Source organism: Carcharodon carcharias, chromosome 4, assembly GCF_017639515.1.
Source record: "Carcharodon carcharias isolate sCarCar2 chromosome 4, sCarCar2.pri, whole genome shotgun sequence".
Taxonomy (NCBI): Eukaryota; Metazoa; Chordata; class Chondrichthyes; order Lamniformes; family Lamnidae; genus Carcharodon; species Carcharodon carcharias.
Genome location: NC_054470.1, coordinates 158,551,228 through 158,579,145, shown reverse-complemented (window position 1 = coordinate 158,579,145; position 27,918 = coordinate 158,551,228). Strand labels below are relative to the sequence as shown.

Below are 27,918 nucleotides of genomic sequence, written 5' to 3'. Positions count from 1 at the left end.
GCTGAATCTTCTGCAATATTCACTACTTTTAAAAGCTATTCAAAATATTTCTAATGAGGATAGATTAATAAAAATTTCCCCAGGGCCCAGGATTGACAGAACATTTAGAGCAGCTCCAACATTTACTTATTGAGTAGATGCTGTGGGGCAAGTTTTCACCTACCCATAGGTCAACTTTGCCTTTTAAATTAACAGTGGATCCACACTACTGTCCATTTTAACTTTGCCCCATTAAATGCTGAACACAACCTGTGCTGAACCGTAATGTATGTACCTCAACACCATTTCAAAATCCCACACACCATCCAATACTGCACACCGTATCCAGAAAACAAACCTTGTCCTTTTGTTTTAGGTCAGTATCCGCTTTCAGGAGCAGTTCCACCAAGTCAGCTCTTCCAAGCTCAGCTGCCAGATGCAATGGATTCTGGTTTCTCTGGAGAGCAACAAAATATTAATTTGTCGAAGAGCATTTTAAAATATTCCCTAGGACACTGTGCTAGGTTTGCTATTCACTCTTTTCCCATTGCTCTGCTGATAATCCAAAACATGTTCATTCTGGAATGTTGAGACCGTTTCAGAGATCAAGTACCCAATAGGAGATGAGAGCCAATAGTATTGGCACTTCTCTCAATGTACTCTGAAAATGAACCAGCAAGGAGAGACATTCAGTTATGGAGCCAGAGGAAGAGGTCACCTATTTTGATACGTCCCGAGGCAGGCCTTTCTGTTAAGCATGAGAAATCGTTTAGAAACTATTTTATTCGCTTGACTGATGTTTGATTCTTGTACTCAACCCTTAGAGGAAGGAGCAAACAATGTTTATGCCCATGGATGGTAACCAATTAGATTTTTAAAAAAACAGCTCAAATAATGGATGCATTGGTGCTCATCGTCCGAGATTCTATAGACTCAGGAACAGTTCCTACAGATTGGAGGGTAGTTAATGTAACACCACTATTTAAAAAGGGAGGTACAGGGAAAATAGGGAATTATAGACCAGTCAGCCTGACGTTCGTGGTAGAGAAAATTCTAGAGTCCATTATAAAAGATTTAATAGCTGAGCATGTGGAAAACAGTGGCAGAATCAGACAGAATCAGCATGGATTTATGAACGGGAAATCATGCTTGACAAATCTACTGGAATTTTTCCAGGATGTATCTAGTAGAGTTGATGAGGGGGAGCCTGTGGATGTGGTTTATTTGGACTTTCAGAAGGCTTTCGACAAAGTCCCACATAAGAGATTGGTGTGTAAAATTACAGCACATGGGATTGGGGGTAGTGTATTGAGATGGATAGAAAATTGGTTGGCAGACAGGAAACAAAGAGTAGGAATAAACGGGTCTTTTTCCGAATTGCAGGCAGTGACTAGTGGGGTACCACGGATCGGTGCTGGGACCCCAGTTATTCACAATATATATTAATGATTTAGATGAGGGAACTCAATGTAATATCTTCAAATTTGCAGATGACACAAAGCTGGGTGGGAGGGTGAGCTGAGGAGGGTGCAGAGATGCTTCAGTGTGATTTGGACAAGCTGAGTGAGTGGATAAATGCATGGCAGATACAGTATAATGTGGATAAATGTGAGGTTATCCATTTTGGTAGCAAAAACAGGAAGGTAGATTATTATCTGAATGGCTATAAATTGAGAGAGGGGAATGCGCAACAAGACCTGGGTGTCCTTGTACACCAATCACTGAAGGTAAGCATGCAGGTGCAGCAGGTGGTAAAGAAGGCAAATGGTATGTTGGCCTTCATAGCCAGAGGATTCGAGTACAGGAACAGGGATGGCTTGCTGCAATTGTACAGGGCCTTGATGAGACCACACCTGGAATATTGTGTGCAGTTTTGGTCTCCTTATCTGAGGAAGGATGTTCTTGCTATAGAGGGAGTGCAGCGAAGGTTTACCTGACTGATTCCTGGGATGGCGGGACTGACATATGAGAGATTGAGTCGATTAGGATTATATTTGCTGGAGTTCAGAAGAATGAGGGGGGAATCTCATAGAAACCTATAAAATTCTAACAGGATTAGACAGGGTAGATGCAGGAAGGATGTTCCCGATGGTGGGGGAGGCCAGAACCAGGGGTCATAGTCTGAGGATATGGGGTAGACCATTTAGGACTGAGATAAGGAGAAATTTCTTCACCCAGAGAGTGGTGAGCCTGTGGAATTCGTTACCACAGAAAGTAGTTGAGACCAAAACGTTGTATGTTTTCAAGAAGGAATTAGATACAGCTCTTGGGGCAAAGGGGATCAAAGGATATGGGGAGAAAGTGGGAGCAGGCTATTGAGTTGGATAATCAGCCAAGTTCATAATGATTGGCAGAGCAGGCTCGAAGGGCCAAATGGCCTACTCCTGCTCCTAGTTTCTATGTTTCTAAATAACATAAAAAGAACAATTTTGTGGCTAGTTCAAATAACCTGAATTTTAATGCCCATCCCTTAAACTTTCTTCCATTTTGATGTCAATCAGGTGCAATTTTAATAATAGTTTATCAAATATTTAAATTTGCTGGCAAAATTCCAGCAACTCTACAACATCTGAAAGCAGAAACACTTGATGAAAGACTAAACTGAAAACAATTTAGATTTAGGACTGCCTTCACAAACCTGTGGGAGGATAATGAAGCAGGAGATATTTTAGACCCCTCCTGCCTCATTTGTGTTGGGTTAGAATGTTTTCAACTGCTCTATGCATTTGGGTTTCCCTCTCTGAGGAAACTACCCCTTAAAATCTAGGGAAACTCAAAGAAGATGAAGGCCCAGCATCAGCAGCCTTGACCCCATTTTCCTTTGCCTTACACCCTGGAGTTGAACATTACCCCAAATCAGAGGAAAATCAGCCCTTCTCTAATCTATTCCCCAGCAACTGTGACACATGCTCTTATTTGTCTGAATTCAATCAGAATGATCAGCTTTTAAAAGACTTACCTCATCCAAAATGTTAACATCACACTTGGATTCCACAAGGAGCTGGGCGACTAAAGTTTGTACGTTTTTAACGGCTAAATGTAGAGGAGATTCCTTTCTCTATAAGTGATTGGAGAAAGAAAAGTCTATATCACGGTGTCACTATTATGGGACTTGTAATTCTGAGTTGACATGTGAATTCGTCCCCACCCCATCTCTTTACTTACATTATTTTGATCATTACAAGCAATTCCAGCGTCAATAAGAACCAAGGCCATGGAACTATCACCTCTCGCAGCTGCGATATGCAAGGGACTCAAATTGGTCTGAAAGGAAATTAAACATTGACAAATACTGTTTAAAAATGAGCCAGCATTGGGATTCACTACAGTGAGGCTACTGTACGCCCTCCAATTCTCAACCTACCATGTGGCTAATTTTTTACTGAAATCTCAGAGAAGATCTCAATTTTCACAATTTTCTTTGAATTTTCAACCATGCCCCATATCTCTGATTTCAAACTTATATTTCATATTTCCTATATTACTTAGACTATATAGGAACTAGCATTTCACTGCAGAGATCACCCAATAATGCATAGTAGCACTGATTCTACAGCTAACACCTAAACGTTTTCTTGTGGGGTTTTAAATGAGGAATACAGTGGTGTAATTTAACCCCCTTCGAGAAAGATTTGCTGAAGTTGACTGTGTTAAAGCAGCTAACATTATTTCAATAAAAAACATGGTTGTCACCTTCATCAATTTTGGCAAACAAAATTAAAAATAAATCTAACCAGCTGGGGCTGCTCAGCTCATGATTCTTAAAGTGCTCCACACACCTCTTTATCCCCTCGCCACTCTGCTTCCCCCCTCTCTTTGCCACTTCTCCCCTTCTCCTGCTCTCCTTTTCCGCCCTCTCTCCTCCATCTCCTGTTGACCCCCCGCCCCTTCCCCTCACACCTCTCCTTGCCCCCTTTCCACTCCCTTTGCACCCCCCTCCTCTGACTCCCTCTCCTCCTGTTCCCCTTGCCCCCTCTCCCCAACCCAATCCCCTCTCCACTCCCGCTCCACTCCCCACATCTCCACTCATGGCGTCCTCTTACCCCTACTTCAGCTATTCCCTCTCCTTCCATTCCGCTCCCCTCATCCTCCCTTCTCTCTGCTCCTCTTCCCCTTTCTCCCCAACCATCCCTTACCCCCAACTCATTTTTCTTCCTCCTCTGCCCACATTCCAACCCGCCCTCAGGATTTGCGACAAGCAGCCAATAATCTTCTTCTGAAAATGGGTGAGCTGTCTGTGATGGTGTGAGGGGCACAGGTAGCTCTCCCAATTCATATTAATGAGACCCAGGTAAGATCTCTGCTTGCCTGTAGTGAAGATGGTGCCCAGCTGAGGCCAAGGGCTAAAGGAATCTCTGTTCTTTTGCCTCAAATTTGTCTTGGTCCAAGAGGTAAATGTATAGAAGAAGACTCAACTAAGATAAAGGAGGTAAATAGTTCTTTTCTAAGGCTACAAAGGATTTGAGGTACCTTTGGTAAAATATTGATGTCACTTCCTGCTTCCATCAGCAGTTTCACACATTCCTGGTGGTTTCCTACAGCAGCCAGATAGAATGCAGTCTCACCCTCCTGTCAGTAAGGCAAAGGTGTAAAATTGTGTGATAATGTACCAATGTATCATACCAAACAAATCTTCACTGCACAGATAATCTAAACATTGAGAATTTAGGAACATAGGAATAGAAGTGGGCATTTAGCTGCTTGAACCTGTTCTGCCACACAATGAGATTATGGCTGATCTGCAACCTAATTCCATATACCTGTAATTTCCCCAAGAATACCTTTGTTATGAATCCCATGAGGGAACCATTAAGCAAAATAATCAAATTTGCCAAAGGACCCATGAAAAAATTACCATTACAATTTTGCTTTTTATAATTTTTAATTGAACACAAATCAGAATCAACATAAATTAAACATGAATTACGAGGCAAATTATGGCTGGTACAAACTATAGGTTACACAGGGAATGGCAGATACGACAAAAACTATCTCACAAGAATAGAAGCATTTATATCACTGCCGCACTAACATGACACCACATGCAATCTCAGTCAGTCCTACAGCCTCCCGTACGTTGGATCTCTCACTTTTCTCACTCGATGAATTTGGTCCATGAGAGATCTGATATCTTTCTGCCTTATTTTCTTAAAAAAAGAACTGATTCAAGGCTTCGTTTGTTACAAGATCCTAGAATTCTCTATTCCACAATTCCCCTATTCAAAGTCACTGGGTCAAAATCCTGGTACTTCCTCCCTAACAGCACTGTGGGTGTACCTACACCACATGGACTGCAGTGGTTCAAGAAGGCAGCTCACCACCACCTTCTCAAGGGCAACTAGTGATGAGCAATAAATGCTGGCCTAGCCAGTGACGCCCACATCCCATGAATGAATAAAAACCTCTAACGTTACTGTGCAATGCACAATGGTAAGACCAATCTCCATTTAAAATCCCCGTTTGTTTTAATTGGCACACTGGCTTCTAACAATAGATAGTTTTCAGCCAGAAGCTAGAATTTAAACTAGCAAACATTCCCCAAATGTGAGATTTTGTTTGTACCCAGGGCTGCAAGAAGCAGGCAATCTTTCTTTGGTTGAACGTGCCATGACTCAACCAAATTTGCCTGCCAGGTTCCTCAGCAGTGACAGGTTTTTTTTTTGCAAAAATATACTTTGGTCATAAAATATCTAGAAGAACATTATAAAATATTTCAAAATGGCCATCGCAGAACATATGAATTAGGAACAGGAGTAGGCCACTTGGCCCCCTCAGGCCTGCTCCACCATTCAATAAGATCGTGGCTGATCTAATTTTAACCTCAACTCCATATTCCGGCCTACCCCCTAATACCCCAGAAAGAGCAGGAATATTCAAATTTCCTACATAGATCATGAGATGCTTCACTATAATTGTGACACACGTAATATTTACTGCGTGCATTCAATGTGAATCATACAGCCTGAGGGGTTCTATACAATTTCAGCGCTGAGTAGTGGTTTACCCATGGACGCTGTATGACTACCTCTTCAAGTGCAGCTTGTCGTTCACAGTCACCACTGTCAATCCTCTGTTGTCACCAAGGGCAGAATTTTCCGGTCGGCAGGTGGGCAAGATCGGCGGATCCGGGAGCGGCTGCGAAAAGGACCGCTGACCGCGATCGGCCCCCAACCGCAATTTCACGCTGGCTGGACAATTAACGGAAAAGCTCAGCACTGCTGGGGTGTGGGCGGGAGGAGAGCAGGTGCTGATGTAAGTGCAGGCGTGGGCAAGTGCGGAATGAAAGCTCCCTCAAGGCAGAGAGCTGCCTCAGGGTGTTGAAGACTTCAAAAGTATTAAATAAAGATTTTAAAATCAGAACAAAAATGTCCAAGCATCACAAACAGTCATCTGAACATATACATTATAAAAATGAGGTGGAAGCATATCTTTGGCAGCCTAGTTGAAGGAGCGTTGGATCAAGGCGTCCCTGCCTCCCTGGAGGTTTCCGAGGTCTGCCTCCATGCCCTCAGTGTTCTCCTCACCATGCTCCTCTTCTGACTTGCCACTGGCTTCATCATCTATAGCCTCTGCAGCTGCAACAAGATCCTCTTCCTCCAGTGGGTCCCCCCTTGCCAGTGCCAGATTGTGGAGAGCACAGTATGCAACCACCATCAGTGACATCCGCTCAGGGGGGTACTATAGTGCTCCCCTGAACAGTCCAGGCATCAGAAGTGCATCTTGAGGAGACCTGTGGTCCTCTCTATTAACGCCCTTTTGGAGGCATGACTCCTTTTATAACATTGCTCCGCCTCTGTTCTTGGATGGTGGAGAGGCGTCATGAGCCACCTTTTCAGGGAATAGCCCTTGTCACCCAGCAGCCATCCATCCAGTCGGGCTGGAGCACTGAAGAGCTTCAGCACCTGAGAGTGTCTGAGGATGTAAGCATCATGGGAGCTGCCAGGGTACCTTGCACAGACTTGCAGAACCTGCATCCTGTGTCACACACTATCTGCACGTTCATGGAGTGGAAGCTCTTCCTGTTGACGAAGGCACACGGCTCACCCACTGGTGCCTTGATAGCCACATGTGTGCAGTTGATTGCACCCTGGACGCGGGGGAACACAGCAATCGCTGAAAAACCTCTGGCTCGCTCAGCCTGGCTGGCCTTGCTCGTACAGTAAAAAATAAAGCTTGATATCTGTCTGAACTGAACTTCTGTCACCAGCTTGATGAGGCTATGGACAGCTGATTGGGAGACTCCACACAGATCCCCCACTGACCCCTGGGAAGAGCTGGAGGCATAGGAGTTGAGAGGCACTAAGACCTTCGGAGCCATTAGCATGGGATGTCCACCCACACAGTTGGAGCTGATCTCAGGCTCTAATGATCTGACAAATGGAGGTCACTGTCTCCCTTGAGAGGTGGAGCCTCCTTTTGCATTGCACCTCAGACATATTGAGGTAACTGCATCGCCGCCTCTAAACCCTGGCAAGAGGATAGTGGCGTCTTCTTTGGCCCTTTCTGCCTTGGACTTCCTGCTGGCCCTGTGCCTCTTGTGCCTGCGCCTCTCCTCCACAGATCACTCCCCTGGAAGTTGCACTGGGACACCTTGCCTCCTCTCCCTCCTGCCTCTCTCCTCCTCAGAGGAGGAGCCACCAGTGGAGGCCACAATCCTCATTACCTGGGTAACAGAAGGCTGTCTGATACCTGGAAGGGTCCATACAGTCTGAATTCTCCATGGGCCTTGGAGGCACCAATAAGTCCTGAAATGAAGCCTGGAAATGCTAACAATGAAGCCCTGAACAGAGATGAAGCTGCCAAGTACAAATAAGCAACCAGCAGCAAACTATCTCCAAAACTCCTCACTCCTCACACTGGCAATGCTGCTGACCCTTTTTATCCCACCCTTGGATGAGATTTAACAAATTGTCAGCTGCCTGCTTGCCCATTTTGCCCATGCGACGAGCGCAAAATCGCAGGGGCAATGTAAAATTCAGCTTAATTGCCTTTTTAAAGGCCTTAACTGGCCTCGTAATTGATGGCGGGTGCAGCTCCGACTCCCCTCGCCAACCAAAACATTGCACAAGTGCGCGATGACATCAGGACACTCACCCAATATCATCACGTGCTATTTCACGTTCAAGTGGGTCAGGCACGCGCCCGCCCGCTCTGCCAAAAATTCTGCCCCTATGGGTAGAGCTCCGGAATAGGAAGGGTGCATTCACATTGTTGGGGGTTTACTATAGGCCTCACAATTGCCGACAGGAGATTGAGGAACAGTTATGTAGGCAGATTTTGGAAAGACGTAAAAGCAATATGGTTGTTGTGGTGGGTCATTTTAACTTTCCCTATATTGACTGGGAATCACTTAGTGCTAGGGGCTTGGATGCTGCAGAGTTTGTAAGGTGCATCCAGGACGGCTTCCTGAGACAATATGTAATAGTCCAACTAGGGAAGGGGCAATACTGGACCTGGTATGAATGAACCCGGCCAGATGGTCGAAGTTTCAGGAGGGGACCATTTCGGGAAAAGTGACCATAATTCAGTAAGTTTCAAGGTACTGGTGGATAAGGATAACAGAAGTCCTCAGGTTAAGGTGCTTAATTGGGGGAAGGCTAATTATAACAATATTAGGCATGAACTGAGGAATCTAGACTGGAGGCGGATGTTTGAGGGCAAATCAACAACTGATGTGTGGGGGGCTTTCAAACGTCAGCTGATAAGAATTCAGGACTGGTATGTTCCTGCTAGGATGAAGGATAAGCATGGCAAGTTTCAGGAACCTTGGATAACGAAAGATATTGTGAGATTAGTCAAAAAGAAAAGGGAAGCATTCATAAGGGCTAGAAGGCTGGGAACAGATGAAGCCCATGGAGAATATAAAGAAAGTAGGAAGAAGCTTAAGCAAGGAGTCAGGAAGACTAAAAGGGGTCATGAAAAATCTTTGGCAACCAGGATTTAGGAAAATCCCAAGGCCTTTTATACATATGGAAAAAGCAAGAGGGTAGCCAGGGAAAGGGTAGGCCCACTCAGGGACAGAGGTGGGAATGTGTGTGTGGAGCCAGAAGAAATGGGAGAGATACTAAATGAGTGCCTCTCATCAGTATTCACCAAAGAGAAGGACTTAGCGGTCAATTTATCTAGGGGAGAGTGTGTAGATAGCCTGGATCATGTTGAGGAGGTGTTAGGCGTCTTGAAGAATATTAAGGTGGATAAGTCCCGAGGGCCAGATGGGATCTACCCCAGAGTGCTGAGGGAGGCAAGAAAGGAGATTGCTGGGGCCTTGAAAGGATATTGGAGAGAGAGGCGGAGGATCCAGATGTTGTGGTCCACGTCGGGACAAATAACATAGATAAGACTAGGAAAGAGGACCTGTTTGGGGATTATCAGGAACTAGGAACTAAATTAAAGAACAAGTCCTCAAGGGTTATAATCTTCGGATTACTACCCAAGCCACGTGCAAATTGTCATAGGGACGCAAGAATAAGGGAAGTAAACATGTGGCTAAAGGAGTGGTGTGGGAAAGAGGGGTTTCATTTTGTGGGGCACTGGCATCACTATTGGAACAAGAGGGTTCTGTACCTTTGGGGCGGTCTCTACCTGAACTGATCTGGGACCAATGTTCTAGCGAAAAGGGTAAACAGGGTGGTCAACAGGACTAGAAAGTGGGGGGGAAGGGAAGGGTAAAACTCCAAGAAGTATGACTAATGGGAAACAAAGCAGCAGGTTAGCATCTGGGGGGGTGGATTCAACTTCATGGAAAATTATGAAAAAACAGAAAAGAAAGGAGAGCCCAGGAGAGGCTATTAAAGTCCCCAGAACACAAAATAGGACAGAGTGTTTGGAAAGGGCTAGGAATCTAACTTCAAGCACATCAGATAAAGGGACGACAATGAGAAAGGAGATGGGAAATACTGGACTGAAGGTGTTATATCTGAATGCATGCAATATACGAAATAAGGTAAATGAGCTTGTGGCACAGATTGAAATTGGCAGGTAAGATGTGGTGGGCATCACGGAGACATGGCTGCAAGGGGATCAGGACTGGGAGCTAAATATCCAAGATATACATCCTATCGAAAAGATAGGCAGGTTGGCATAGGGGGTAGGGTTGCTTTGTTAGTAAGAAATGAAATTAAATCGATAGCAAGAAATGAAGTAGGGTCAGACGTTGTAGAATCTGTGTGGGTAGAGTTGAGGAACCGCAAAGGTAAAAAAACCATAATGCGAGTTATGTACAGGCTTCCGAACAGTAGTCAGGATGGGGGCACAAGATACACCAGGAGATAGGAAAGGTGTGTAAGAAAGGCAAGGTTACAGTGATCATGGGGAACTTCAATATGCAGGTAGACTGGGAAAATCAGGTTGGTAGTGAATCCCAAGAAAAGGAATTTGTGGAATGTCTATGAGGTGGCTTTTTGGAGCAGTTTGTGGTGGAACCCACTAGGGAACAGGCAATTCTAGATTTAGTGATGTGTAATGAGGCAGATTTGATAAGGGAGCTTAAGGTGAAGGAACCCTTAGGAGGAAGTGACCATAATATGATAGAGTTTACCCTGCAATTTGAGAGGTAAAAGCTGGAATTGGATGTAATGGTATTACAGTTGAATGAAGGCAACTACAGAGGCATGAGGGAGGAGCTGGCCAGAATTGACTGGGAGATGAGCTTAGCAGGAAAGACATTGGAACAGCAATGGCAAGAGTTTCTGGGAGTAATTTGGGAGACACAGCAAAAATTCATCCCTAGGAAGAAGAAGCATACTAAAGGGAGGACGAGGCAACCATGGCTGACAAGGGAAGTCAGGGACAGCATAAAAGCTAAAGAAAAAGCATACAATGTGGCGAAGAGCAGTGGGAAACCAGGGGATTGGGAAGCCTACAAAGACCAACAGAGAACAACTAAAAAAGAAATAAGGAGGGAGAAGATTAAATCTGAGGGTAAACTAGCCAGTAATATAAAAGAAGATTGCAAGAGATTTTTTAGATATATAAAGGGTAAGAGAGAGGTAAAAGTGGACATTGGGCCGCTGGAAAATGACACTGGAGAAGTAGTAGTGGGGAACAAAGAAATGGCAGAGGAACTGAATAGGTACTTTGCCTCAGTCTTCACAATGGAAGACACAAGTAACATCTCCAAAGTTCAAGAGAGTCGGGGGGCAGAGGTGAGTATGGTGGTCATTACCAAGGAGAAGGTGCTAGGAAAACTGAAAGGTCTGAAGGTGGATAAATCACGTGGACTAGATGGATTACACCCCAGAGTTCTGAAGGAGATAGCTGAAGAGATAGTGGAGGCATTAGTGGTGATCTTTCAGGAATCACTCGAGTCAGGGAGGGTCCCAGAGGACTGGAAAATCGCTAATGTAAACCCCTGTTTAAGAAGGGAGTGAGGCAAAAGACAGGAAATTACAGGCCGATTTGCCTGACCTCAATCGTTGGTAAGATTTTAGAGTCCATTATTAAGGATGAGATTTCAGAATACTTGGAAGTGCATGGCAAAATAGGGCAAAGTCAGCATGGTTTCATCAAGGGGAGGTCATGCCTGACAAATCCGTTAGAATTCTTTGAGGAGGTAATGAGTAAGTTAGACAAAGGAGAGCCAATGAATGTTATCTACTTGGAATTCCAGAAGGCCTTTGACAAGGTGCCGCACAGGAGGCTGCTCAGTAAGATAAGAGCCCATGGCGTTAGAGGCAAGATACTAGCATGGATAGAAAATTGGCTGTCTGGCAGGAGGCAGAGAGTGGGGATAAGGGGGTCCTTCTCAGGATGGCAGCCGGTGACTAGTGGAGTTCCGCAGGGGTCAGTGGTCGGACCACAACTTTTCACTTTATACATTAATGATCTAGATGAAGGAACTGAGGGCATCCTGGCTAAGTTTGCAGATGATACAAAGATAGGTGGAGGGACAGGTAGTATTGAGAAGGCGGGGAGGCTGCAAAAGGATTTGGACAGGTTAGGAGAATGGGCAAAGAAGTGGCAGATGGAATACAATGTGGGAAGTGTGAGGTAATGCAATATGGTAGGAAGAATAGACTATTTTCTAAATGGGGAGAGAATTCAGAAATCTGGAATGCAAAGGGACTTGGGAATCCTAGTCCAGGATTCTCTTAAGGTTAAATTGCAGGTTGAGTCGGTAGTTAGGAAGGCAAATGCAATGTTGGCATTTATTTTGAGAGGACTAGAATATAAAAGCAGAGATGTGCTGCTGAGGCTTTATAAGGTTCTGGTCAGACCACATTTAGAATATTGTGAGCAATTTTGGGCCCTGTATCTCAGGAAGGATGTGCTGGCCTTGGAGAGGGTCCAGAGGAGGTTCATGAGTACGATCCCAGGAATGAAAGGCTTAACATATGAGGAACATTTTTGGACTCTGGGTCTATACTCGATGGAGTTTAGAAGGATGAGGGGGCATTTGCTTGAAACATAAAGAATACTGAAAGGCCTGGAGAGAGTGGACATGGGGAAGATGTTTCCATTAGTAGGAGAGACTAGCGCCCGAGGGCACAGCCTCAGAGTAAAGGGAAGACCTTTTAGAACAGAGATAAGGAGAAACTTCTTTAGCCAGAAACTAGTGAATCTATGGAATTCATTGCCACAGAAGACTGTGAAGGCCAGGTCATTGAGTGTTTTTTAGACCGAGATAGATAGGTTCTTGATTGGTAAGGGGATCAAAGGTTACGGGGAGAAGGCAGGAGAATGGGGTTGAGAAATTTATCAGCCATGATTGAATGGCGGAGCAGACTCGATGGGCCGAATGGCCGAATTTCTGCTCCTATGTCTTATGATCTTGACAGAAATCTTTGTATCCTCACTGGCTACGGGTGAGGTCCCAGAGGACTGGAGAAAGGCCAATGTTGTTCCATTGTTTAAGAAGGGTAGCAGGGATAATCCAGGAAATTACAGGCTGCTGAGCCTTACGTCAGTGGTAGGGAAATTATTGGAGAAGATTCTTCATGATAGGATTTACTACCATTTGGAAGCAAATTGGCATATTAGTGAGAGGCAGCATGGTTTTGTGAAGGGGAGGTCGTGTCTCACTAACTTGATCGAGTTTTTTGAGGAAGTGACAAAGATGATTGACGATGGAAGGGCAGTCGATGTTATATACATGGATTTCAGTAAGGCCTTTGACAAGGTCCCTCATGGCAGACTGGTAAAGTCGCACGGGATCAGAGGTGAACTGGCAAGATGGATACAGAATTGGCTTGGTCATAGAAGACAGAGGGTAGCATTGGAAGGGTGCTTTTCTGAATGGAGAGCTGTGACTAGTGGTGTTCCACAGGGATCAGTGCTGGGACCTTTGCTGTTTGTAGTATACATAAATGATTTGGAGGAAAATGTAACTGGGCTAATTAGTAAGTTTGCAGATGACACTAAGGTTGGACGAGTTTCAGATAGTGAAGAGGGTTGTCAAAGGATACAACGGGATATAGATCGGTTGGAGACTTGGGCAGAGAAATGGCAGATGGAGTTTAATCCAGACAAATGCCAGGTAATGCATTTTGGAAGGTCTAATACAGGCAGGAATTATACAGTAAATAGCAGAACCCTTAAGTGCATCAACGGGCAAAGGGATCTGGGTGTATAGGTCCACACGTCACTGAAAGTGGCAACGCAGGTGGCTAAGGTAGTCAGGAAGGCATATGGCATGCTTGCCTTTATCAGCAGAGGTATTGAGTATAAAAGCTGGGAAATCATGCTGCAGCTGTATAGAACCTTGGTTAGGCCACACTTGGAATATTGCGTGTAATTCTAGTTGCCACATTACCAGAAGGATATGGAGGCATTGGAGAGGGTGCAGAGGAGGTTTACCAGGATGCTGCCTGGTCTGCAGGTTATTAATTATGAGGAGAGGTTGGAGAAACTAGGATTGTTCTCACTAGAGCGACGGAGATTGAGGGGCGACTTGATAGAAGTTTACAAAATTATAAGTGGCATGGACAGAGTAGATAGTCAGAAGCTTTTTCCCAGGGGGGAAGAGTCAATTACTAGGGGACATAAATTTAAATTGAGAGGAGAAAACTTTAGAGGAGATGTGCGGGGCAAGTTTTTTACGCAGAGGGTAGTGAGTGTCTGGAATTCGCTGCCAGAGGAGGTGGTGGAAGCAGGTACGCTAGTGGTGTTTAAGAGGCAGCTTGACAAATACATGAATAGGATGGGAATAGAGGGATACGGACCCCGGTAGTGCAAAATGTTTTAGTTTGACGGGCAATATGATCGGCGCAGGCTTGGAGTGCCGAAGGGCCTGTTCCTGTGCTGTACTTTTCTTTAGAGTTTGAACTCAGTGCGTTTCCCCTCATACAATGTTGCTGCATTTCCAGGTGAAGGCGATGCGAGCGTGGATTGGAAACGGCCGTACCCGGAATCTCAAATCATTGCCCCGGGGGGAGAAGCGCCGGACTGCCCTCCTCAAAAAAAAAGCCCAGTCTGAGGAGGAAGATTCAGCATCTCAGGGCAATTAGGGATGGGCAGGAAATACCCCCTTTATCCCCCAAGAGAGGGAGAGATCAGATACACAGAGAGGTCTGAAAGATTTCAGCGCGTGCGGGAGCCACTTAACGGTTGGCGAGTGGGCAGCATTCAAATTCCCGGGGCAGCAGCGCGAGGGGTTTTCTCAGGTTTACCGAGGTGAAGGGAGAGAAAGTGAAGAGACACCGATGAACTGCTGACGGAAATCTGCTTCATGTAAGGGAGAAGCAGTAAAGCTGGGCTTTTCAGCAATTTTGAGGAATTTGTTGGGACACCAGAGCATTTAATGAAAACCGGGACATCTGGTCACCCAATCGTTTGGATACATATTACAGTCTATGCTGAGGTAACTGATCTCATCTGGGGCCATATTTTGGGTGCCACAACTGACCCTTAGAGAAGGGGGAAAAAAGGCCAAAGCTCCTGCTCCTAACCGCCCCACCAACTAGTCAAGTAGGTGGGAAAGGGAGAAAGTTCAGCTGTGGTGGTGCCCTGTCTTCCCCACGGAGAAATAGTTCATTGAAATTCACTGCCCTCAAGCTCACAAGTGGGAAAAATAGCATTTCACCAAGGTGCCTAGACTCAAGATCATCAGAAAAAATGAGGACACTGAGGAAAGGATGTGGCGACAGGAACTGAAGCCAAAGTTCATGTCAGACATTCGTGGACAAGGCTCCCATGATAATCAGAGATCTGTGGTTTTTACAGAGTCTATTTTTCTCAAATGCCACTGGCAGAAAAATGTAAATTTCATAAGTTCCCACAGGCTCATTTGAATAAGTTAACAACCTTAATTTTTCACATATATTCAAGAGCAAAATCTGAATCACAAATACATATACATGCACGCAAATGGGCAGTTACATATGCGATAAACAGACAGATTAACCTTTTTGATTCACAACTTGTATCTTCTATACTTCCATCTCACACTCATAGCTCACTCAAGTCCTCTGACTGGAAGGATCAACTTCTCCATTCTCTGCATCTTTCCAGGGTTTAAAGGTTTCCCATGTATTTCAGTGAGCAGAACTGAATGTAATATTCAAGGTAATGCCCAATGGGAGCCTTATAGAGCTCAGCAAGATGCCCTCATTTAAACTGACTCTGATCTGATATGCACATGCACATTCTGTTTACTTTAATAATTGCTGCTTACAATGGGCTTGGCACAGTTAGTGTAAAGTCTGCTACTATTCTCAGGTCCCTTGGTCTCAACCAAGCTATTTTAATAACATTGACGAAGGATTCCTTTCCTTAAATGCGCTTATCTGTTTTGAATTCTATCTGCCCACTTGGAAATTCTTATAATTTCTTGGTGTTTCCTCAGCCTCTACTGCCCACTCCTGATGAAAGGTCAGTGATCTGAAACATTAACTTTGTTATCTTCACCAGATATGCTGCCTGGTCTGCTAAGTATTTACAGTATTGTCTGTTCTTATTTCTACTGCTCCAGCCCACGTTCAATATCATCTTAAAATTTGATGAGCTTCTATTTAGTTTCTGAGTCTAGATCAGAAAGACTGGAGACCCAGAGGGACTATTCCACTCAGTAAATTACCCTAGCCTGACATCGCTTTCCTAACTAGAATAAGAAGCCCATGTATTAGCAACACAGACGAAAGTTTCCTGAGTTAACATAAGAACATAAGAAATAGGAGCAGGAGCAAGCTATTCGGCCCCTCAAGCCTGCCCCGCCATTCAATAAGATCATGGCTGATCTTCCCCAGCTCTCAACTCCTCTTTCGTGCCAGCTCCTCATAACCCTCAACTCCCCGATACTTCAAAAATCTATCTACCTCCTCTTTAAATACTTTCAGTGATCTAGCTTCCACAACTCTCTGGGCTAGAAAATTCCAGGCATTAACTACAATCTGAGAGAAAAAATTCCTTTGCATCTCAATTTTAAATGACTGTCCCCTTAATCTGTAACTATGTCCCCTAGTTCGATATTCCCCCACGAGTGGAAACATCTTCTTAACATCGACCCTGTCAAGCCCCCTCAGAGTCTTGTATGTTTCAATAAGATCACCCCTTATTCTTCTAAATTCTATGAATAAAAGCCTAACCTGTTTAGCCGTTCTTGATAAGTCAACCCCTTCATCCTAGGAGTCAGTCAAGTGAATCTCTTTTGAACTGCCTCCAATCCTAGTATATCCTTTCTTAAATACGGGGACCAAAACTGTACACAGTACTCCAAGTGCGGCCTCACCGACACCCTGTACAGTTATAACAAGACTTCACTATTTTTAAACTCCAACCCCCTAGCAATACAGGCCAAAATTCCTTTTGCCTTAATTACTTGCTGCACCTGCATGCTAACTTTTCGTGTTTCAAGCACAAAAACACCCAGGTCCCTCGGTGCTGCACTTTTTGGAGACTCTCTCCATTTGAATAATAGTCTGCCTTTTGATTCTTCCTACCAAAGTGCATGACCTCACACTTTCCTACATTAAACTCCATCTGCCAAGTTTTTGCCCACTCACTCAACCTATCTATATCCCCTTGCAGATTCCTTATGTCCTCATCACAACATGCCTTCCCACCTATTTTTGTATCGTCAACAAATTTTGATACAATACACACTGCCCCCTCCTCCAAGTCATTAATATAGATAGTAAATAATTGAGGCCCTAGGACTGATCCTTGTGGCGCTCCACTGATTATGTCTTTCCAACCTGAAAAAGACCCATTAATCCCGACTCTCTGTCTTCTGTGTGTTAACCAATCCTCAATCCATGCTAATACATAAGCCCCAATACCGTAAGCTCCTATCTTGTGCAATAACCTTTTATGTGGCACCTTAATGAATGCCTTCTGGAAATCCAAATACACTGGTTCCCCTTTATCAACTCTGCTTGTTATATCCTCAAAGAACCCTAGCAGATTTCCCTTTCACAAAACCATGTTGACTCTGTTTGATTGTGTTAAACTTTTCTAAATATCCTGCTATTTCTTCCTTAATAATGTACTCTAGCATTTTCCCAATGACAGATGTTAGGCTGACTGGTCTATAGTTTCCTGCTTTTTGTCTCCCTCATTTCTTGGACAGGGGCATCACATTAGCAGTTTTCCAATCCACTGGGACTCTCCCAGAATCCAGTGAGTTCTGGAATATTTTGACCAATGTCTCCACTATCTCTGCAGCCACTTCCTTTAAAACCCTTGGATGCAGGCCATCAGGTCCTGGTGATCTGTCTGCCTTTATTCCCATTAGATTGTCAAATACTTTGTCCTTCGTGATAGAGACTGTTACAAGATCTTTCCTTCCATTAGCTCCTTGCTTACCTGATATCTTTGAAATGTTTATAGTGTCCTCCACCATGAAGACCGATGCAAAATATTGGTTTAAATTATTTGCCAATTCCCTCGTCCCTGTTATCAGTTCTCCAGTTGCATCATACAAGGATCCCACGCTCACTTTAGCCACTCTCTTTCTTTTTATATACCCGTAAAAGCTCTTGCTGTTTGTTTTTATATTTCTTGCCAATTACTTTCATAATCAATTTTCTCCCTCTTTATTAGCTTTTTAGTCACCTGCTGCTGGTGCCTAAAAAATTTTCAATCCATTGGCCTACCATTAGTTTTCACCGCTTTGTATGGCTTAGTTTTTGATTGGATTCTCTCCTTGACCACTTTTGTTAACTCCTTCTCATCGAGTCCTTCTTTTTGACTGGGATAAATTTTTGCTGAGAGTTATGAAATGTCCACTTAAATGTCTGCCACTGCTCATCCACTGACCTTCTCCTTAGTCTATTTTCCCAGCCCGCTTTAGATAGCTCTTTCTTCATACCTCTGTAATTGCCCTTATTTAGGTTGAGGACATTGGTGTGAGACCTGAGTTGCTGGCCCTCAAACTGAACTTGAAATTCTACCACGTTGTGATCACTACCCCCTAGAGGATCCTTAACTATGAGATTTCATGTTAATCCTATCTCATTACACATTACTAGATCTAAAATAGCCTGTTCCTGGGTAGGTTCTGCAACATATTGCTCTAAGAAACAATCCCTGATGCACTCTACAAATTCGCCTTCCATGTTACCCCTGCCAATCTAATTTGTCCAGTCAATATGCAGATCAAAATCACCCATGACAATTGTAGTGCCCTTCTTATACGCCTCCATAATTTCCTGATTTATACTTTGCCCTGCAGTGAGGCAACTCTTAGGGGCCTATTGACGGCTCCCACCCATGACTTCTTCCCCTTGCTATTCCTTATTTCCACCCAAAATGATTCCACATCACAATCTATTGCACCTATATCACTATTCACCAGCGCACTGATACCTTCCTTTATTAACAAAGCTACCCCACCTCCTATTCCTTTTTGCCTATTTTTCCGGAATGTCAAATATTCTTGAATATTGAGTTTCCAGTCCTAGTCACCCTGCAACCATGTCTCTGTAATACCTATCAAGTCATATTCATTTATTTCTATTTGTGTCGTCAACTCATTTATCTTGTTACAAATGCTACATGCACTCAGTTAAAGAGCCTTAAGCTTTGACTTTTTACCATTATTGCTCATCTTGGTTCTGATTTCTGCTGCACTCTTCTGCTTATATTTTCTGCCCCTTTCTGTCATACCTTGATTATTGTTCTCCTCTTCACCACCCTGCATCTCTGCTCTTTCGTTTCTTTTTGATTTTTTAAACTTCCCTTCAATTGAACTCTCCCCCTCACAAATTTGCTTAAAGTCCTAACTACAACCCTAGGTATACGATTCGCCAGGACACTGGTCCCAGCATGGTTCAAGTGAAGCCCGACCCAATGGAACAGCTCTCTCCTTCCCTAGTACTGGTGCCAGTGCCCCATAAATCGGAATCAATTTTTCCCACACCAATCTTTGAGCCACGCATCTACCTCTCTAATCTTATTTACCCTAAGTCAATTTGCACATGGTTCAGGTAGTAATCCAGAGATTATTACCTTTGTGGTGCGGCTTTTTAATTTAGCCCCAAGCTGCTCGTAGTCCCTCAGCAGAACCTCTTTCCTGGTCCTACCTATGTCATTGGTGCCTTCATGGACCATAACAACTGAGTCCTTCCCCTCCCACTCCAAGTTCCTCTCCAACCCAGGAGAGATGTCCTTAACCTTGGCACCAGGTAAACACAGTCTTCAAGGGTCTCTCTCTTTGCATCAGGGAACAGTATCTATTCCCCTAACTATGCTATCCCCTATTACTACTACATATCTCTTTCCTCCCCCCACTTGAATGGCATTCTGTACCATGGTGCTGTGATCAGTTCGCTCATCCTCCCCGCAGTCTGTGCCCTCTTCCACACTGACAGCAAGCACCTCATACCTATTGGACAAGGGCACCATCTGAGGCTCCTCCAAGCTAAATTTCAGATTCCCATACCTGCCTCACTCGCAGTCGCACCATCCTGTCCCTGACCACGGTCCAAATTTGATGTAATTAATCTAAGGGGTGTAATTGTCTCCTGAAACACAGTGTCCAGGTAACTCTCCCCCTCCCTGATGTGTCACAGTGTCCGCAGCTCAGACTCCAGCTCATCAACTCGGAGCCAAGGTTCCTCAAGCAGCCAACACTTGCTGCAGATGTGATCACCATGGATCGCACCAGCGTCCACCAGCTCCCACATGCTACAGCTACAACACATCACTTGCCCAGTCATCTCTATTCTATTTAATTAATTAATTTGGATGTTAAATATTTTAAAAGTGAATTTCTTAACTGTACTCTTCAGCTGTAATAACATCTCCTGATTTAAACCATTTGGCCCATCAAAAGAGACTTGGAAGAGATACCCACCAATCAGCTACCTGTTTTCCTTTGATGTCACACTTCGGCTCTGACAGGTAGAAACAGGTCCTCCTCTGGTGCTCTGCTCTAGGTGCTGCTGACTGCCTGTCCCAGGGGCCTCCTCTTGCACTCTCCTCTAGCTGCTGCTGACTGCCTGGCTCAGGGTCCTCCTCTCACACTCTCCTAAATTGTATATTAGCGGTGTAGACTGGAGTTTCATGACTTACCTTGAAATTGGCACTCTCTTCTTCTATTCAGCAAGTTACACTCCAGGATTTGATCTAGGCTGGCACTTCAGTGCAGTACTGAGGGAGTTCTACACTGTCAGAGCTGCTGTCTTTCAGATGAGATATTAAACCAAGGTCCTGTCTGCCTGCTCAGGTGAATTAAAAGATCTCATAGCATTATTTGAAGTACAACAGGAGTGTTCTACATTTAGTCTGGCCATTATTCAAACTGTAGCAAATGACACAAAGAGATTATTTGCCCATTTAGCTCATTGTTGTTTGGGTGTCCTCACAAGCACAAATCGGCAAACATGTTGGTCTACATCACAACAGTGACTATGTGCTGAATTTTCCCAACCCCATTCCAAAAGGGTTGGAGGTGGAGTTATCTGGGAAAATGGAGGGGAACCAAGGAATTTCCCAGGGGTGGGAGAGGAAGAAAGACAGCAACCTAGTCCAATGAGGTGGACGGTCAATTACACCACTGGAGGGCCCAATTAGGCGCCATTTTCCATTGAAGATGGGATCTTCCTGCCATAGGAGTGGCCTTCCCCCAACGTGTGCGGAGCCCTCCAGCTCTCCAGAGCAGCCTCCTGATGGCAGGCCAGGGATCCATCGATGCCTCCTTTAAATACCGCCCCCTCCCATAACTAGGGTGAGCATCGGGCTAACAGCCACCACCTCAGGTCAACCTGTGGAGGTGTTTCCCTCTCTACAATGACGGCCTGGCATCTGTGGCCACGCTTAGTTTAACAATTTTAGAAATCTTCAGAGGGATCTTCCATCTTGAGGCACATCCAGGATCCTCCATCTTGAGGCACATCCAGAATCCTCCATCTTGAGGCACTGACCTCCGTCTACATCGGCAGCATTCACCTCTGTTAATGAAGCTGCTGGCCAACCACAGCTTCAGGAGCTCTGATTAGCTGTCCCTAATTGGAGAAGCATCCAAAGGTACCTTATTAACTGGCCACCTCCGGGAGGATTGTGCAGGTGGGCGAGACACAAATATCCTGATGCTCACCGGAAAATTCAGCCCTACGTTTCAAAAAACAATTCATTGTCTGTGAAGTCATTCTGGACGTCCTGAGGTTATGAAAAGAGTGATTATAAATGTCATCATTTCTACATTTACACCATACTTTGGGTGTGCAGGTTGTAGTTTCATGAGATTATCTATTTCAGTGGTGAGCTGTCATCAATCATACAGTATTTTTTTTAAGCTGGTTATTTCCCTTCAGCCAGGTACTGAAAATCCATACAATTTGCATAGGTTTATGACAGAGAACCAGCATGAATTATAATTCCAATCCCTGTGTGATACCTCGACAGTTTAAAGCCAGAAAATAGGATTGAATTCACACCACTGCATGTGTTATAAATGGATTACACCACCCACACAAATATTATATATAAATAACATACGGTTTCTGTAACATACATATTCACTGAATGACTCAGTATTAGCATGGTCAAGCATGTCCTTTACAAGAATCACATCAACCTTTTCTTTAAGACACAGATTAGGGATGGACAATGAATGCAGGCCTAGCCAGCGACACCCACAGACCATGAAAGAATAAAGAAAGGTAAGCAATGGCAACATTGAAACTATTTAAAAATAATGATATATCAAAAAAGGCAATCTGCCATATTTGAGCCCATTTTCTCTTTTATTTGAAAGATACAATAAGATTAAGTGAACTTGTACATACATTTTCTGTTCCTTGTTTCTAGTTAATAACTTCCTCACGATAACTTACCTCATTCGCTTCATCTATTAGATTCCATTCTCTCAGCAGCTCCTCCAGTACCGCTGTGTGACCATTCTTGGCAGCAAGGTGCAAGGCCGTGTTACCTTCCTGCATAATAAAAGCAATTACTTCTTTTTATTTGTTCAGATCAGGAGAATCTATGAAAGAGACCACAAAGAAAAGGGTTGCCTCCTGCCATTCAATGAGGTTTTATTAACTGAGACTAATTGGATAGCTCTTTCAAAGAGGCCATGCTGAATGTCATTCTTCCATGCTGTAAGGTTCTATGATTCTGTATACAAATAAACTCACTGGCATTCAAACAAGAAGAAATAGGCCAGGTGAAGGTAAACTTGAGAGACTAAGAAAGAAGATACTGGAAATCTGAAGTAAAATACACAGGTCTGTCAGCATCTGTAAATGGAGGAAACAGGTTGGCATTTCAGCTGCTCTGGGATATCCTTGACCCTGGCACCAGAATGGTTTGGTGCCTCCCTGGTGCCAGGGTCAAGGGTGTCACAGAGCAGCTGTAGGATGTTCTTCTGGGAGAGGGTGACCAGCCAGAGACTTAGGTAGAAAGGGGGCTGTGGTCCTGCAATCAGAATTTAGGGAGCTGGGTAGAAAATTAGCAAGCAGGACCTCAAACGTTGTAATCTCCAGATTACTCCCAGTGCCATGTGCCAGTAAGTACAGAAATAGGAGGATAAGACAGATGAATACATGCCTGGAAAGATGGTGCAGGAGGGAGGGCTTTAGATTCCTGGGACACTGGGACTGGCTCTGGGGGAGATGGCACCTGTACAAGCCGGACGGGTTGCACCTGAACAGAGACGGGACTGAGTTCCTTGTAGGGCGTTTTGCTAGTGCTATTGGGAGGACTTTAAATTAGCTCAGCAGGGGTGTGGGAACCAAGAGAAAATATTAGAGAGGAATGCCAGGGTGCACAAAATTCTGGGACGGACAGATAGCACTAGAATAGAGAATAGTAAGTTAATAGGTAAAGTCGGGGCAAGGGAGAAAGTAACAAAATCTAAATCAGGGTTACTATGCATTTATGTGAATGCATGGAGTATAGTAAATAAGACTGGGGAGTTACAGGCACAGATTGCCATGTGGAAATATGGCGTTGTGGCGATAACAAAGACCTGGCTCAAAGAAGGGCAGAACTGGGTGTTAAATATCCCTGGGTACAAGGTGTTCAGGATAGGAAAGGATGGAAAGGAGGAGGGGTGGTGGCATTAAGGACAGCATTACAGTGCTGGAAAAAGAGGATGTCCCAGATGGTTCAAGGACAGAATCAATTTGACTAGAGCTAAGGAACAAAAAGGGTGCAATTACATTGCTTGGTGTAGTCTATAGACCACCAAATAGTGAGAAAGACATAGAAGAACAAATCTGCAGGGAAATTACAGAGAGATGCAAGCATTATAGAGTAGTTATAATGGGGGACTTTAATTACTGAATGTAGACTGGGACAGTGGTAGTGTAAAGGGCGGAGAGGGGCAAAAATTCCTAGATTGTGTTCAGGAGAATTTTCTACAGCTTCATGTGTCCAATCCAACAAGAAAAGATGCACTGTTGGACCTGGTTCTTGGAAATGAGATGGGTCAAGTAGAACAAGTGGGGGAACATTTAGGGGACAGTGATCATTGTATTGTACGTTTTAAGATGATAATAGAAAAGGACGATAGGCGACCCAGAGTAAGAATAATTAACTGGATGAGAGCCGACTTCGGTGGGGCAAGAATGGAGCTGGGCCAGATAGACCAGAGCGAAAGATTAGTGGGAAGAACTGTAGCTGAACAATGGGCTACCTTCAAAAAAGAATCAGTTCGGGCATAGTCAAGGTATATTCCATTGAAAGGGAAGGGTAGGGCAAACTAATTCAGAGCTCCCTGGATGAAAAAGGAGATAGAAATTAAGAGAAAGAAGAAAAAATGTGCTTATGACAGGTATCAGGTAGAAAATACAATTGAGAATCAAGAGGAATACAGAAGGTTCATAGGGGAGGTGAAAAAGCATATCAGAGAAATGAAGAGGGATTATGAGAAAATACTGGCAGCCAACATTGAGGGGAATCCTAAAGTCTTATATAGGCATATAAATAGTAAAAGGTGGTAAAAGGAAGAGTAGGGCCGATTAGTGACCTAAAAGGGAATTTACACATGGACGAAGGGGCCATGGCTGAGGTATTAAATGAATACTTACCAAGGAGTTAGATGCTACCCAGGCCATGCTGACAGACAAGGAAACTCTATCACTAGAAGGGTTCAAAATTGATAAGGAGAAAGTGTTGAATAGACTGTCAGTACTCAAAGTTGACAAGGCACCGGGACCGGATGAGATGCATCCAAGGATATTGAAGGAAGTGAGAGTAGAAATTGCAGGGGCACTGGCTATAATCTTTCAGTCTTCCCTAGACTCAGGGGTGGTGCCAGAGGACTGGAGAATTGTAAACATGCCCTTGTTCAAAAAAGGTTGCAAGGATAAGCCCAGCAATTACAGACCAGCCAGTTTAACTTCAGTGGTGGGCAAGATTCTAGAAACAATTATTTGGGATAGAATTAGTAGTCACATTGAAAAATATGGGTTGATAAGGAAGATCCAGCATGTATTTCTAAAGGGGAAATCATGTTTAACTAACTTGCTGGAGTTTTTTGAACAGGTAGCAGAAAAGGTCAATGAGGGTAAAGGTGTTGATGTGGTGTACATGGACTTTGAAAAGGCATTTGATACAGTACCACACAATTGACTTGTGAGAAAAGCTTTTGCTCAAGGAATAAAAGGAAAAGTCGTAATGTGGATACAAAATTGGCTGAAAAATAGGAAGCAGAGAGTAATGGTCAATGGATATTTTCGAGCTGGAGGAAGGTTTGTAGTGGAGCTCCCCAGGGTCGGTATTGGGACCCTTACTTTTCTTGATATATATTAACGATCTAGATCTTGGTATACAGGGGAGTCAAGGTTTGCGAATGATACAAAGCGTGGGTGTGTGAACTGTGGGGTGGACTGTGTAGAATTTCAAAAGGACATAGACAAGTTGGTGGAGTGGGCAGATAGGTGGCAGATGAAGTTCAGAGCAAAGTGTGAGGTGATGCATTTTGGCAGGAAGAACATGGACAGACAATATAAAATAAGGGGTGAAATTTTGAAGGGGATATAGGAGCAGAAAGATGTTGGTGTAAATGTGCATAGATCATTGAAGATGGCAGGACAGGCGGAGAGAGCAGTTAATAAAGCATATAGTATTCTGGGCTTTATTAACAGGGGCATAGAGTATAAGAGCAGGGAGGTTATACTAAATTTATATAAGACACTCATTAGACCTCACCTGGAGTATGGGGTATAATTCTGGACACCATATTATAGGAAGGATGTGAACACATTGGAGAGAGTGCAGAAGATTATGGACTCATGCCATTGCCCAGCCTTTTCCCTGTACCTCTGCACATTGTTTCTATACAAATAATCATCTAATGCCCCCTTGAATGCCTCGATGGAACCTCCCTCCAGCATACTTCCAGGCAGTGCATTCCAGACCCAAACCACTGATTGTGTGAAAATGTTTTTTCTCACATCACATTTCCAGTATTCTCTGTTTTGATTTGAAGGTAAACTTGATTGAAAAACATGATGGTAAACATACTTCTGTTGTATTTTTTTGTATATTAGACAATAAGATATACGAGGAGTAGACCAGACCTGATTGTGGCCTCGATCCTCCTTTTCTGTCTGTTCCCCCTAACCTTTGACTCCCTTGAATATATTCAATGCCCCAACCTCCACTGCTGTATGAGGTAGGGAATTCCAAACTTCCAAACATAATCACCCTCTGTGAGAAGAAATTTCACCTCATCTCCATTTTAAATGGAAGACCTCTTATTTTGAAACTGTGCACCCTAGTTCTAGATTTCCCCACAAGGGGAAACATCCTTTCAGCATCTACACTATCAAGCCCCCTCAAAATCTTAAATGTTTCAATAAGATCGCCCGTCATTCTTCTCAACTCCAATGAGTAAAGGCCCAATCTGCTCAACGTTTCCTCATAAAACAACCCTATCATACAAGGAATCAGCTGAGTGAACCTTCTTTGAATTGCCTCCTATTCAAGTATATCCCTTCTTAAATAAGGTGACCAAAACTTAACCAAAGTCCTGTACAGTTTTAGCAAGAATTCCCTACTTTTATACTTCATCCCCTTTCCAATAAAGGCCAACATCCCATTTATCTTCTGAATTACTTGCTGTATCCTAACTTTTTGAGTTTCATTTATGAGGGCATCCAGATCCCTCTATGCCATAGCATTCTGTGGTCTCTCTCCATTTAAATAATATTCTGTTTTTCTATTCTTCCCACCAAAGTGGACAACCTCACATTATACTCCATCTGATATGTTTTTGCCCACTCCTTGACCTATCCATAACCCTTTGCAGGCTCTTTCACTCCTCCTCACAACTTGCTTTCCCACCTATCTTTGTAACTCAGCAAATTTGGCTACAATACACTACACTTAGCTAAGTCGTTAATATAGATTGGAAATAGTTGAGGTTCCTGCACTGATTCATGTGGCATCCCAAAAGTTGCAGTTTGTCAACCTGAAAGTGACCCATTTATCCCTACTCTCTGTTTCATGTTAGGGAAGGAGTTCTAAGATTTTGACCCAGTGACAATGAAGGAATAACGGTATAATTCCAAGTCAAGATGGTGTGTGTCTTGAAGGAGAACTTACAGCTGGTGGTCCCATGCATCGGCCGCTCTTGTCCTTCTAGGTGGTAGCGATCTCAGCTTTGGAAGGTGCTGTCGAAGGTGGCTTGGTGAGTTACTACAGTGAATCTTGTAGATAGTACACGCTGCTGCCACTGCACATCACTGGTGGAGGGAGTGAATGTTTAAAGTGGTGGATTGGGTACCAATCGAGCAGGCTGTTTTGTCCTGGATGGTGTCGAGCTTCTTGAGTGTTGTTGGAGCTGCACACATCCAGGCAAGTGGAGGGTATTCCACCACACAGCTGATTTATGCCTTGTAGACGATGGACAGGTTTTGGGGAGTTAAAAATATAAAACTACCTAGATACTACACAAATATCTGTAAAGCATATCCAGAGTTTTCAGTCTCTTGGGGGACATTCTCCATCAGTTATTGGTAATGATAATCCATCATTGAAGAGAACAAAGGGTGTAAGTTGCTGACAAACACTAAGAGATGTTGAAGGTTGAACAATAAGAAATGTGGCCACTTAAGTGAAAAGTATTCAGATGCTCTTACTTTGTCCTTCTCCTGTGTATTATATTCAAATTCCTTCAACGTCTCTGCCATTTCAAGACATCCATTTTCAGCTGCCAAGTGATATGACTTTTTGCCTTCCTGTAAAAGAAGATATGCAGTCATTCATTGCATTATCATCTTCACACTGTACACTGACCCAGGCTTCTGCCTCTCCTCAATGATTTTATTTAATGAGTCTGGGATGCATGGAGATGGGAATCGATTCTGCTGTATCCCTACTTCCTGTCATTTGCAGAGGGTGAACCCATCAGGACAGGCTACACCTGCCATATTATGAGCAGGTAAAAGTTAACTACATGTCAATGAGGGAAACATGACATCCATCCTTTACCCCACCCATTATTATGCCTTGGCATCCAGTGTTTAGAGGTTGACAGAGTTGGGGGGCCTCAGGGCAAGAAGTGAATAAAGCAACATTTTTATGCACAGGCCTGTCAGAGTACAAATCTTC

The 27,918-nt window shown here is 43.9% G+C and overlaps 1 protein-coding gene across 8 annotated transcripts in view; it reads right to left on the bottom strand.

The window, feature by feature from the left end:
• The window catches only part of LOC121277141 (ankyrin repeat and death domain-containing protein 1A-like), a 114,664-nt gene that overhangs the window by 69,171 nt on the left and 17,575 nt on the right, over window positions 1–27,918 (bottom strand). For all 8 annotated transcript variants that reach the window (XM_041186207.1, XM_041186208.1, XM_041186211.1 and 5 more), the window contains exons 6-11: window positions 27,447–27,545; window positions 22,191–22,289; window positions 4,450–4,548; window positions 3,145–3,243; window positions 2,939–3,037; window positions 338–436 (exon numbers count right to left, since the gene is read on the bottom strand). In XM_041186207.1, coding sequence (XP_041042141.1) covers window positions 338–436; window positions 2,939–3,037; window positions 3,145–3,243; window positions 4,450–4,548; window positions 22,191–22,289; window positions 27,447–27,545 — 594 coding nt within the window. The remainder of the gene's footprint in view (window positions 1–337; window positions 437–2,938; window positions 3,038–3,144; window positions 3,244–4,449; window positions 4,549–22,190; window positions 22,290–27,446; window positions 27,546–27,918) is intronic.